The 14,605-nt window shown below is 41.7% G+C and overlaps 1 protein-coding gene across 1 annotated transcript in view; it reads left to right on the forward strand.

Moving 5' to 3' along the window:
* kcnq3 (potassium voltage-gated channel, KQT-like subfamily, member 3) overlaps nt 1-14,605 on the forward strand; it is a 110,501-nt gene that overhangs the window by 82,237 nt on the left and 13,659 nt on the right. Inside the window, exons 9-13 of the mRNA XM_055867570.1 lie at nt 2,239-2,337; nt 3,361-3,383; nt 5,473-5,678; nt 6,018-6,117; nt 11,550-11,681. Of these exons, the coding sequence (XP_055723545.1) occupies nt 2,239-2,337; nt 3,361-3,383; nt 5,473-5,678; nt 6,018-6,117; nt 11,550-11,681 (560 nt within the window). The remainder of the gene's footprint in view (nt 1-2,238; nt 2,338-3,360; nt 3,384-5,472; nt 5,679-6,017; nt 6,118-11,549; nt 11,682-14,605) is intronic.

The raw sequence follows: 14,605 nt of genomic DNA on the forward strand, positions 1-14,605 counted from the left end.
TGGAGTAAAGTTGGTCTAGAATTTTTTATCCCTCTGGTTACACGTGACATGCTGGTAGAAATGAGGTGAAACGGATTTAAGTTTGCCTGCATTGAAGTCCCCGGCCACTAGGAGCACCGCTTCTGGGTGAGCATTTTCTTCTTTGCTTTTGGCCTTATAGAGTTGTTTGAGCGGTCTTAGTGCCATCTTCGTTTTGTGGTGATAAATAGACGGCTACGAATAATACAGATGCGAACTCTCTTGGTAGATAGAGTACCTCATGATAAGCTGTAGACCGCACTACCTCAGGCGAGCAATACCTCGAGACGTCTTTAATATTAGACATCGCGCACCAGCTGTTATTGACAAATAGACACACACCCCCGCCCCTCGTCTTCCCAGACGTAGCTGCTCTGTCCTGCCAATGCACGGAAAACCCCGCCAGCTCTATATTATCCGTGTCGTCGGTCAGCCACAACACGGTGAAACATAAGATATTTAATGTCCCCTTGGTAAAATATAGTCTTACCCGTTTCTTCCAGTCCGCAGTGAGTAATCACTTTTCTGATGTCCAGAAGTTATTTTTGGTCATAAGAGACGGTAGCAGCAACATTTTGTACACAATAAGTTAAAAAAATAAAAAGTCACGCAAAAAAAACAACTAAATAGCACAATTGGTTGGGAGAATGTAGAACGTCAGCCATGTTATTCGGCGCCTTCATTACGAGTAAGTTCATGTTTAAGTTGTTGTTCAGCACTGTCAACACTTTGTTCAACAGTTTTATAAGCCATAAAATGCGCGTTCTACCTACTTCCACTCACGCTACAACCAGCACTGCAGCTGCAATGAATGAGTAAGTTTTTCGATCAGCTTGCGTTGTCATTATTTGTGGCGCGTGCCTTTTTTAATATCGAGGAATAGTTCACTTCCTCTGGTCATCGGAGGAGCAACATGAATTTGTGCATGAGGCAGAAATAATGCAGTGCGACTTGAGTTTCGCCATCAGATGGAAAACTGTCCCTTCTTCTCAGCGAAGGGAGGGAGAGCGGAGGGACGGTGAGTCGGGTGAGAGGCAGCCTCACCGCTGCTCCCTCGCTCCACTCAGACTGACCATCAGATGCAGACCGTCAGTCCAGTAAAATAAATAAGCAAATTATTATGGTCACTTAGCTGTGCCCCACAAGTAATACAACAAATTATCTATGACCAGTGTGGTCATATACCTAAAATTGTTTAAAATAATTTCAGAATGGTCTGAGACGAATAACATTGGCATGGCAATTCAAGCATAGACAATATGCAGTGATAATGTATTAGGCCTATAGCCTACTGCACAAACCTCATTGCTCCAGAACTGTTTTTAATTGGTTAATGTTGCATAGGCTTACGTTTTATATGTCATGTTTAAAAAAACATCTGAGCGGTAGATCTCGGCTTACATTTTGACTCAGAAAGGGATCTTGACTCAGAAAAGGTTGGTGACCACTCATTTACACAATCAGGGCTGTCTATGTAAGTATTTTATTAACACGCCCACACAATCAGCTTGAGCATTTCAATGGCAGAAGGAGGCTCAGGGAAATAAATTATAAAAATATATTTGGAGTTATATTCATGAAATAAACACACATAGTGAACCGAGTGGCACAGCATTCTAAGGCACTTCATTGCAGTGCTAGAAGAATCACTACAGATCCCGGGTTCGATCCCGGGCTGTATCACAACCGGCCGTGATCGGGAGTCCCATAGGGCGGCGCACAATTGGCCCAGTGTCGTCCGGGTTAGGGGAGAATTTGTCCACAGTAGGCTGTCATTGTAAATAAGAATTAGTTATTAACTGACTTTCCTAGTTGGGTTAAATTTTAAAATATATATATATATATATATATATACTGTACCAGTCAAAAGTTTGGACACCTACTCATTCGAGGGTTTTTCTTAACAAGGCAAAGTTTGGCTACTTTGAAGAATCTAACATTTGAAATATATTTTTCTTTGTTTTACACTTTTTTGGTTCCTACATGATTCCATATGCGAGTACTACAATGTAGAAAATAATAAAAATACAGAAAAACTCTGGAATGTGTAGGTGTGTGTCAACTTTTGACTGGTACTGTATATTAGACATACAGTGATGATTTAAAAATACAATAAAAAAACTGCATGGGGGTTTAATTGGCAACTGGTACACACACAAACTGTAAAAACTGTAAGGTGACTTTCCTTACAAAATGTGTATTGTTTTCTTTCGTGTGCAGTCTGCCTGGCGATACTATGCCACCAATCCAATCAGAGAGGACCTTATTTCCACATGGAGATTCTACGAAACGGTCATCTCTTTACCCTGTTTCAGGCAAGTACTTGCGTACATTTCTGATACATATGTAGGGTCTTAAATTGAGCCAGTTTGCTAGAGCAGGAAAATAATCCTGCAGCAACAGGATATTTGCATTTTTATGTGAATTTTTTTACGGGTTGATATATTTAGAAAATCAAGTCTGGCATTTCAAAGTGGAAATTACAAACAAACCTTTTTAAACCTCAAATACATGACAAGTTCTCCTGTAACAGGGTGATCAAATTAAGATCCTACATATGTACGTGAAACTTTTTTCTATGGCAGGCTACAATGTGTTTTTGTTTGATCAAGTGTTGCATTCATGTTGTCAATCCAACATGTACAGTGTGAGTTTCTTAATGATTTATCAATTAATTTGTGCATTTGTAACCTCACCATATGATTTGTTCAACTTTATTTGTTTTGTTTTTTAGTTTGCATGATTTACATTACCCTGAGTTGGAGACATTGGTTTCCATGGAAAACTGGATTCCTGCAACCAAACAGGATAACAATCTGTGAGGTAACACAGATGTCATTTGGTCCTTTTTTAACTGTCTGTCTGTCTGTCTATTGCCTCACTGATTTTGTTTTCTTGGTCAAAATATACATGAAGTGAAATGTGTTATAGGACTTAAATAATATTGTCATTAGAAATAACAGTTGTCATAATAGCTAGTTGATGACTGAATTAGCATCTAATCTCGTGTTTACTGCCTCATAGAGCCTAACAGCATTATTAATATAGTTTTATTGCTAAGACTCTACCTTAGCTTCCTCTTGTAACGTGATCCTACATGATCTGAAATGTAAACATAGTCTCTAAATTTTTTCATACAGTTTTACTTATTGATCTATAGGCCTAGTCCTGTTTTTCACTGGTATTCTCTGGTACGGGACGAAGATAGAGATTGAGATGTTGGAGGTTGTGCAAAACTACTGTCCTTAGTGTCCATGTCATGTTATATTGAGTGGTGGCATGCATTTTAAGTTCTTAAAACTGCGTTCATTTACTGTATTTTCTTTCTGTGTCCAAAGGAAGGATAATTTGGAGGGCATAGCAAGGTAGGTCACCAATGACTGATCTCTTCTACTGATAGATCATGTATAGTCACGAACATGGAAAGTCACTGGTATAACAATCTCTCATGGCATTTTCATTAGCTCATAAGACTAACGAGGGTCCCAGAATACCCCTTCTTCAAATAACTTCCTCAATTAATTCACAACTCATATGAATCTGCCAACTAGAGTAGTGGCTAATGGCCATTATAAATATGTGTTCTATGACTTTCTCTCACACACGTCTTCTTCTTTAACTTCTCTAGGGTAGGGGGCAGCATTTGGAATTTTGGATGAAAAGCATGCCCAAATTAAACTGCCTGCATCTCGGGCCCAGAAGATATGATATGCATAGAACTGGTAGATTTGGATAGAACACACTCTAAAGTTTCCAAAACTGTTACAATAGTGTCTGTGAGTATAACAGAACTGATTTGGCAGGCGAAAACCTGAGAAAAATCCATTCAGGAAGTCGTTTTTCAAAGTCGTAAGTCAATGGTGCTACCTGTCGATGCTTTTAGAAGCTGTTATAAGGGTTATTTAAGTGGTTTGACCATCCAGATCTGTTTAAACTTGATTAATATCCAGACACAATGCCTACCTTTGGAGGTGGTCCGGGAGATCGGCCGTGATTGGGAGTCCCGTAGGGCGGCGCACAATTGGCCCAGCGTAGTCCGGGTTTGGCCGGGGTAGGCCGTCATTGTAAATAAGAATTTGTTCTTAACTGACTTGCCTGACTTGCCTAGTTAAATAAGGGTTTAAAAAAATAAGAATAATAAAAAAAAATAAGAATTGTCAAACTTGTAAAAATGTTCTGAATGTAGACAAGATCAGGACAAAGGGTGCATGTTAGCACCAGTTATAAACAGGGCTTAAAAATGTGAATACAATCAGAATGTGGTCAAGATCAGTTCAAAGGTGCGTGTTAGAACCAGGTATAATCGGTCCCAGGTTGACGTTCACTGTAGCATGTCCTATGCCAGTGTTTCTCAACTCCTTGAGTGTTTTAGCCCCACAAAATCATCAATCAAGGCCTTGATGATTAGTTGAGAAGTTGAATCCGGTTTACCTGTGCTGTGTGGGGCTACGTGAGGAGGAGAGTTGAAATACACTGTCCTTGGAAAGACAAGAAGGCCCAAGGCCCTCTTATGTTCCTGCTGTACTACCACCTTTCAGTAGTCCTTTCATTCATGGATATTCATTACCCTACATTTAATTGGATGTTATTTTGACAACAACCACTTTTCTAAACATTGGCTATATCCCAATTACCTCTGCTTCCTCCCAAATTGTGCACTTGTTCACTTCAAAAGGAAATTATATGGTAGAAATTCACTGTATCCCAGGCCTCCACCAATCCAATGCTTTTAGATTTTTTTTTTTGTCTCGATAGGCACTCGTTACAAGACTAGAAGAGGATGCGTTCTGCTCCTGGCTTGCCGCCCCCCGCGCTGCTAATCCATGTTCACCACTCAGGATTGAATTACTGCCCCTAAATGCTCCCTGGCAGCCACCCCAAAGGCCAGCCCAGGCACCTCTGCCAAGTCTGAGACAGGGAGGGGGAGAGAGACAGACAAGAGAGTGAGGGGAAGAGCGAGATGGAGGAGAGATAGTGTTTCCATGTAATTTAAAAGGTCAGGTGGATATCAAATCAGTTTTCGGTCATATGAGAAACAAAAGTGCCCCGATCCACAACTAACGGTCAATAAGCAAAAAGGAGAGGTGATCTCTTGTTTCTTACTGACCCGTTCAATGTGTTTCTCCTACTGCGGTCTTTGAGTCTTCGTTTATACCTCAGTACTGAAGCACTGTTACGTTGAATCCGTCCCCAGTCCAAGGCAGACAGCCCAAACAAAATAGAAACCAAATTATCGGGTTTTCTGTCGAGGCAGTGGTATCGTCATGCGTGTCCACAGAGAAGATCCTGAATTGACCTCTATTTTAGAGAAATTGATTCACAGTAGCTTGATTGTCTGCCTTGTTTCAGTGTTTATTACCATATTGTCATTACTGTTATTATCATCTGTGTAATTGAATAAATTCAAGTTACTCTTAGGAAAAATCCTTTCCTCTCCCCTCTCTCTCGTCTCAGTCAAAAGCTGAGTTTGCTGGAGCGTTGTCGCATGCCTAATGCGCGACAGTCGACAGCAGTAGTGAGGGGCAGGGTGCTGATGCCGGGGAACCCGGACATTGAAGAGAGTCCTTCCAAGGACCCCAAACCCGGCGGCTTCAGTAACCGGGAGCGGTTTCGCACAGCCTTCCGGATGAAGGCCTACACCATGCGGCAGAGCTCTGATGGTATAACAACAGTCAAATTCAGCCAATTCCAATCCACATTTCCTCAACTGTAATTTCAGTTTACTTCCTGAATTGACATTAAAATGACACCAACCCTGCTGTCTATCAACACAACTGTGACCATCTGAAATAATCCCGTAAAATAATCTGTCGTTGCCGTATATGGTAATCTGGGAGTTATGACCTATTTTGTTTCGCCCAAGGAACTGGGTAAAGTGTGACATAGGCTTATAGAAGATTAGTGAAACATCTATCTAGGTCTCATGAAGACTTGATATATTCTATATAAAGCCTTTATAACATGTAGTTTGTAAGTAGGGACAGTCGTTGTTCCCACAGATGCTGGAGCCCTGCAGGACCCTGAGGAGAGGGGCTTTCCTGCAGACATCCTCCTGGAGGAGATGATCCCCACGCTAAAGCTGGTCATCAGGGCAGTCAGGTAATAGAAGTTTAAAGGGGAAGTTCCGTATTCAACAATTTAATGTTAGATGGTTCGACACCCTGAAAGTAATCTATGGCCAGGAGAAACTGTAATCCATGATGATTAACAGCCACTACAACTTGAGCTAAATTTAGCCACAGCTAGCTAAAAATCTATGGAAGAGATAGAACCTCCATGTACATATTACATACTTTAGATCCAACCACTTTGCTCTCTATGAACTGAGGGATGGGACCTGAGAAGTGTAACCTCTATTATATTCATAGACAGAGCTCTGGATACAAGGACTGAATTCATGAGATCATCATGAGTTTGTTTTAATCCTGGCCTTAGCGTTTTACCTCTACATTCCAGCTCGGTAATAACCGGGTAATCAGATGGTAATAACTATGAATTCACTAGGTAATTAGTTAGTTATTACCATTAGTAGTTACCATGTTGTTTCTTCCCCAATCCTTTCCTGACACCCCAGCCAGCATATGTTTGTTACCTGGTAACAGTGACTGTATTGTGTCTGTAATAACTCTGCATCCGTGCTGGAAAGTGCATCATAACCTGTTTCTCTTTTAGTTTTAATGTTACATCCCTTCCCCATAACAAACATGACAGTGACATGTGCTTGTATAGTAAAGTGTGAAATTATTCACTTTATAAAAATAAAAAAAATACCAATCACAAGAGCTTAAGTGCCCCGGATGTCCTAATGGACATGCCACCACTGGTCTGTTTCCTTCCACACCATTATCTGTGGGTGAATAGGGTTTTTAATGGGATGTGCAAGTTCTGTTGGGTTTCATTTTTTTTTTTTTAAGTGAGCGTGTGCACCATAAAACTATGGGAAAGGTGTTGAATTCAAGTCACTAGAAACTGAATTGCTCCAGAAACTGGATTGCTTTCCAAATTACTCGGAGATCGATAGAGCTAGAGAGACCATATTTTATGACCAACAACGTATATACAGTTGAAGTTGGAAGTTTACATACAATTTAGCCAAATACATTTAAACTCAGTTTTTCACAATTCTTGACATTTAATCAGAGTAAAAAATCCCCGTCTTAGGTCAGTTAGGATCACCACTTTATTTTAAGAATGTGAAATGTCAGAATAATAGTAGATAGAATGATTTATTTCAGCTTTTATTTCTTTCATCACATTCACAGTCGGTCAGAAGTTTACATACACTCAATTAATATTTGGTAGCATTGCCTTTAAATTGTTTAACTTGGGTCAAACATTTCGGGCAGCCTTCCACAAGCTTCCCACAATAAGTTGGGTGAATTTTGGCCCATTCCTCCTGACAGAGCTGGTGTAACTGAGTCAGGTTTGTAGGCCTCCTTGCTCGCACATGCTTTTTCAGTTCTGCCCACAAATTTTCTATGGGATTGAGGTCATGGCTTTGTGATGGCCACTCCAATACCTTGACTTTGTTGTCCTTAAGCCATTTTGCCACCACTTTTGAATATGCTTGAGGTCATTGTCCATTTGGAAGAGCCATTTGCAACTAAGCTTAAACTTCCTGACTGATGTCTTGAGATGTTGCTTCAATATATCCACATAATTGTCCATCCTCATGAAGCCATCTATTTTGTGAAGTGCATCAGGCCCTCCTGCAGCAAAGCACCCCCACAACATGATGCTGCCACCCCCGTGCTTCACGGTTGGGATGGTGTTCTTCGGCTTGCAAGCCTCCTCCTTTTTCCTCCAAACATAAGGATGGTCATTATGGCCAAACAGTCGTATTTTTGTTTCATCAGACCAGAGGACATTTCTCAAAAAAAGTACAATCTTTGTCCCCATGTGCAGTTGCAAACCGTAGTCTGGCTTTTTTATAATGGTTTTGGAGCAGTGGCTTCGTCCTTGCTGAGCGGCGTTTCAGGTTATTTCGATATAGGACTTGTTTTACTGTGGATATAGAAACTTTTGTACCTGTTTCCTCCAGCATCTTCACAAGGTCCTTTGCTGTTGTTCTGGGATTGATTTGCACTTTTCACACCAAAGTACGTTCATCTCTAGGAGACAGAACGCGTCTCCTTCCTGAGTGGTATGATGGCTGTGTGGTCCCATGGTGTTTATACTTGCATACTATTGTTTGTACAGTTGAACGTGGTACCTTCAGCCATTTGGAAATTGCTCCCAATGTAGAACCAGACTTGTGGAGGTCTACAATGTTTTTCTGAGGTCTTGGCTGATTTCTTTTGATTTTCCCATGATGTCAAGCAAAGAGGCACGGAGTTTGAAGGTACAGTCATGGCCAAACATTTTGAGAATGACACAGATATATATTTTCACAAAGTTTGCTGCTTCAGTGTCTTTAGATATTTTTGGCAGGTGTTACGATGGAATACTGAAGTATAATTACAAGCACTTCATGAGTGTCAAAGGCTTTTATTGGCAATTACATGAAGTTGATGCAAAGAGTCAATATTTGCAGTGTTGACCTTTCTTTTTCAAGACCTCTGCAATCCGCCCTGGCCTGCTGTCAATTAACTTCTGGGCCACATCCTGACTGATGGCAGCCCATTCTTGCATAATCAATGCTTGGAGTTTGTCAGAATTTGTGGGGTTTTGTTTGTCCACCCGCCTCTTGAGGATTGACCACAAGTTCTCAATAGGATTACTGTCTGGGGAGTTTCCTGGCCATGGACCCAAAATATCGATGTTTTGTTCCTCGAGCCACTTAGTTATCACGTTACCCTTATGGCAAGGTGCTCCATCATGCTGGAAAAGGCATTGCTCGTCACCAAACTGTTCCTGGATGGTTGGGAGAAGTTGCTCTCGGAGGATGTGTTGGCACCATTCTTTATTCATGGCTGTGTTCTTAGGTCTAATTGTGAGTGAACCCACTCCCTTGGCTGAGAAGCAACCCCACACATGAATGGTCTCAGGATGCTTTACAGTTGGCATGACACAGGACTGATGATAGCGCTCACCTTGTCTTCTCCGGACAAGCTTTTTTCCGGATGCCCCAAACAATCGGAAAGGGGATTCATCAGAGAAAATGACTTTACCCCAGTCCTCAGCAGTCTAATCCCTGTACCTTTTGCAGAATATTAGTCTGTCCCTGATGTTTTTCCTGGAGAGAAGTCACTTCTTTGCTGCCCTTCTTGACACCAAGCCATCCTCCAAAAGTCTTCGCCTCACTGTGCGTGCAGATGCACTCACACCTGCCTGCTGCCATTCCTGAGCAAGCTCTGTACTGGTGGTGCCCCGATCCCGCAGCTGAATCAACTTTAGGAGACGGTCCTGGCGCTTGCTGGACTTTCTTGGGCGCCCTGAAGCCTTCTTCACAACATTTGAACCGCTCTCCTTGAAGTTCTTGATGATCCGATAAATGGTTGATTTAGATGCAATCTTATTGGCAGCAATATTCTTGCCTGTGAAGCCCTTTGTGTGCAAAGAAATGATGACTGCACGTGGTTCCTTGCAGGTAACCATGTTGACAGAGGAAGAACAATGATTCAAAGCATCACCCTCCTTTTGAAGCTTCCAGTCTGTTATTCGAACTCAGTCAGCATGACAGAGTGATCTCCAGCCTTGTCCTCGTCAACACTCACAACTGTGTTAATGAGAGAATCACTGACATGATGTCAGCTGGTCCTTTTGTGGCAGGGCTGAAATGCAGTGGAAATGTTTTTTTGGGGATTCAGTTCATTTGCATGGCAAAGAGGGCTTGTGCAATTAATTGCAATTCATCTGATCACTCTTCATAACATTCTGGAGTATATGCAAATTGCCATCATACAAACTGAGGCAGCAAACTATGTGGAAAATTAATATTTGTGTCATTCTCAAAACTTTTGGCCATGACTGTAGCCCTTGAAATACATCCACAGGTACAACTCCAATTGACTCAAATTATGTCAATTAGCCTATCAGAAGCTTCTAAAGCCATGACTTCATTTTCAGGAATTTTCCAAGCTGATTAAAAGCGCAGTCAACTTAGTATATGTATTCTTCTGACCCACTGGAATTGTGATACAGTGAATTATAAGTGAAATAATCTGTCTGTAAACAATTGTTGGAAAAATTACTTGTGTCATGCACAAAGTAGATGTCCTAACCGACTTGCAAAAACTATAGTTTGTTAACAAGACATTTGTGGAGTGGTTGAAAAACAAGTTTTAATGACTCCAACCTAAGTGTATGTAAACTTCCGACTTCAACTGTGTGTCCACTAACATTAGCAACTGTAATTTAATTTCTAGGGTCATTGAGTTTAAATTAAATTGAACGAGAACATAACTACCGCAGCAATACTTTTGTACCCGCCGGTGGGGCGGGATTAACACAGCCTTGGGACTGAAATAACAGCAGGTGAGAAGTGCACCATTTTCAGTGACTATTAATGCTTAGCCCAACCAATCAGCTGTGCTCCAGCTGTCCTTGTCATGCGCGCTGCTCGTGTCTTGAAAGAATAAACATCTTAATTCTCTTCACGAACAGAAAACTCATCATGCTTATCACATTTCCATGTCTTAGCATAAGGTAATTGACCCCCAGAATCATATTTCTAGCCACTAACCTCTCGATAAAAGCTTGTGAGAAGATGATCCATCAAGTCAATTGATTAAGGCATAATTCGAATGTCATATATAATTTTCAAACATTCAGTCACTTGTTGATATTTTTGCTAACATTTATAAAAGGAATATGAACTAGAGGAGACAATGACCTGTGCGTAAACGTTCATTTTATTTTATTCCAGGTTATCGTGTGTTACTTTCGTCCCACCCATCTCTCCTGTAACTTCTCCTAGGCTAACATCCAAATAGCATGATACTTGAAACCTATGCTGCCATTTAGTCACTAGTTGACATGTTTGGAATCTTAAACAACTAAACACAACTCTACAACCGAAAAACACTTCCGGGTTCATTTAAAAAAAAATGAAAAATCTCTCAATCACTTTTTGTTGATAACTCAGCAAAACATGGTCTGATTGGGCTGTCTTTTTGCAAGGAGGTCGTCCTCCACGTTAGGAACGTGCTGACTTCACTATGTCATTTTAGCTTCTGTTTTATCTGAGAAAATGGCCGTTACTTTCACCCCATGTTATTTTTGTCCCGGCTCTCTATTACAAAGCAGGTTAGAATTAGTTTTTTTGTTCTGTATTGTGGTTTTTGAGGCCTGCCTTTGATTTTGATTTACAGGTGTCCTTATAAAATATTGTTAACCATTTCACATGTTCTGATTGGACTTAGTTAATTATTAATGATTTGCTTTCCTCACAATTTCTGGTTCTAATTGCCTTAAAACATTTGAGGAGGTAATTCACTTCATCCAATTTGTATGGTATTTATGGTACTTTTTTACTTGTTCTGATTTGTCAAAAGGCAAGCTGCACCTAACCCAATTTGGACGCTGTCTCACAGGATGAATGAAGTTCCCTCTGGAAAAATTAAGTAATTCAGTTATACTCTATTCTACAGGATTATGAAGTTCCTCTTGAACAAGAAGAAGTTTAAGGAGACTTTGAGACCTTATGATGTCAAGGATGTGATCGAGCAGTACTCTGCCGGCCACCTAGACATGCTCTGTAGAATCAAATACCTCCAGACAAGGTAAGCAGAGTTGGGGTTACATTTTGAGTTGACTGAAATGAACCGGGTCGACATTGAACAGCACCGTAAATTGTATTACCCAAAGCATTTGATTTACCGTGCCTAGTGAATGTCTACACACCCCTTGCACATTCTTCACAGTGTGCTGTTTTAAATTGAAATCTAAAGAGCGATTACATTTGATGTCATCAAATGTTAATCCCAAAGACACACCAGAATGGCTTTCCAAAAGGTGTTGAGTGTTCCTGAATGGTCCAGTCTCAGTTCTGACTTAAATCTGCTTTAAAATGAGAAACAAGGTTTGAATATTGCTGTCCATCAATGACTCCCAACCAAATGTACTGAGCTGGAGCAATTTTGACAAAAACAATGGGTATATGAGAGTTGTTCAAAGTTAGAATCTTATTCAAAGTGATATAATGACGCCGGAGGGGATGGCTGCCGTTTTACGGGCTCCTAACCAACTGTGCTATTTTCTTTGTTTTTTCGTATGGTTTGTAACTTATTTTGTACATATCAAATGTTATTGGTCACATGCACGTGTTTAGTAGATGTTATCGCGGGTGTAGCGAAATGCTTGTGTTTCTAGCTCTGACAGTGCAGTAATATCTAACAAGTAATATCTAAAAGTTTCACAACATACACACAAATCTAAGTAAAGTAATGGAATTAAGAATATATAAATATATGGAGGAGCAATGTCAGAGCAGCATAGACTAAGATACAATAGAATAGAATACAGTATATACGTATGAAATGAGTAATGCAAAATATGTAAACATTATCAAAGAGACTAGTGTTTCATTTATTCAAGTGGCCAGTGATTTCAAGTCTATGTATATAGGCAGGAGCCTCTAATGTGCTGGTGATGGCTATTTAACAGTCTGATGACCTTGAGATAGAAGCTGTTTTTCAGTCTCTTGTTTCCCAGCTTTGATGGACCTGTACTGACCTCACATTCTGGATGATAGCGGGGTGAACAGGCAGTGGCTTGGGTGGTTGTTGTCCTTGATAATCTTTTTGTCCTTCCTGTGACATCGGGTGCTGTAGGTGTCCTGCAGGGCAGGTAGTTTGCCCCCGGTAATGCGTTGGGCAAACTCTGGAGAGCCCTGCGATTGCGGGCGGTGCAGCTTCCGTACCAGGCGGGGATACAGCCCGACAGGATGCTCTCAATTGTGCATCTGTAAAGGTTTGTGGGGGTTTTAGGTGCCAAGCCAAATTTCTTCAGCCTCCTGAGGTTGAAGAGGTGCTGTTGCAACTTCTTCACTACACTGTCTGTGTGGGTGGACCATTTCAGTTTGTCAGTGATGTGTACACCGAGGAACTTGAAGCTTTCTCCCTTCTCCACTGCGGTCCCATCGATGTGGATAGGGGGGTGCTTCCTCTGCTGTTTCCTGAAGTCTACAATCATCTCCTTTGTTTTGTTGACATTGAGTGAGAGGTTATTTTCCTGGCACCACACTCCCAGAGCCCTCACATCTTCCCTGTACCCTGTCTCGTTATTGTCCGTAATCAAGCCTAATACTGTTGTGTCATCTGCAAACTTGATGATTCAGTTGGAGGGATGCTTGGCCACGCAGTCATGGGTGAACGGGGAGTACAGGAGGGGGCAGAACACGCACCCTTGAGGGGCCCCAGTGTTGAGGATCAGCGAAGTGGACGCGTTGTTTCCTACCTTCACCACCTGGTGGCGGCCCATCAGGAAGTCCAAAATCCAGTTGCACAGGGCGGGATTCAGACCCAGAGCCTCAAGCTTAATGATGAGCTTGGAGGCTACTATGGTGCTGAATGCTGAGCTATAGTCAATGAACATAGGTATTTCTCTTGTCCAGATGGGATAGGGCAGTCTGCAGTGCGATGGCGATTGCATCGTCTGTGGATCTATTGGGGTGGTAAGCAAATTGAAGTGGGTCTAGGGTGACCGCTAAGGTAGAGGTGATATGATCCTTGACTAGTCTCTCAATGCACTTCATGATGACAGTAGTGACAGATAGTCATTTAGTTCAGTTACCTTTGCTTTCTTGGGTACAGGAACAATCGTGGCCATCTTGAAGCATGTTGGTACAGCAGACTGGGATAGGGAGAGATTGAACATCGCCGTAAACACACCAGCCAGCTGGTCTGCGCATGCTCTGAGAACGCGGCTAGGGTTAACACACTTAAATGTCTTACTCACGTCGGCCACAGAGAAGGAGAGCCCACAGTCCTTGGCCGCGTCGGCGGCACTGTGTTATCCTCAAAGCGGGCAAAGAAGGTGCTTAGCTTGCCTGGAAGCAAGAAGTCGGTGTCCGCGACGTGGCTGGTGTTCCTTTTGTTGTCCGTGATTGTCTGTAGACCCTGCCACATACGTCTCGTTTCTGAGCCTTTGAATTGCGACTCCACTTTGTCTCTATACTGACGTTTTGCCTGTTTGATTGCCTTGCAGAGGGAATACACTGTTAGTATTCTGCCATATCCCCAGTCACCTTGCCATAGTGAAATGTGGTGATTCGCGTTTTGCGAGAATACTGCCATCTATCCACGGTTTCTAGGGTAGGTTTTAATAATCACAGTGGGTACAACATCTCCTATACATTTCCTGATAAACTCAGTCACTGTAACAGTATATTAGTCAAAATTATTCTTGGAAGCTACCCAGAACATTTCCCAATCTGCGTGATCAAAACAATCTTGAAGCGTGGACTCCAATTTGTCAGACCAGCATTGAATAGTCCTTAGCACGGGTTCTTTTTGAGTTTCTGCCTATAGGAAATTGAGTTTTAGTCAGATTTGGCAAAAGGAGGTCTGGGGAGGGCCTTGTAGGCATCCCGGAAGTTGAAGTAGTAGTGGTCTAGTATTTTAGCAGCGCGAGTACTACAATCAAATGCGACTACAGTCGGTGTGTTGATAAAACTTCGACAGCCTTTTTCTCAAATTTGCAGCCT

The sequence above is a fragment of the Salvelinus fontinalis genome, chromosome 17, assembly GCF_029448725.1.
Source record: "Salvelinus fontinalis isolate EN_2023a chromosome 17, ASM2944872v1, whole genome shotgun sequence".
Taxonomy (NCBI): Eukaryota; Metazoa; Chordata; class Actinopteri; order Salmoniformes; family Salmonidae; genus Salvelinus; species Salvelinus fontinalis.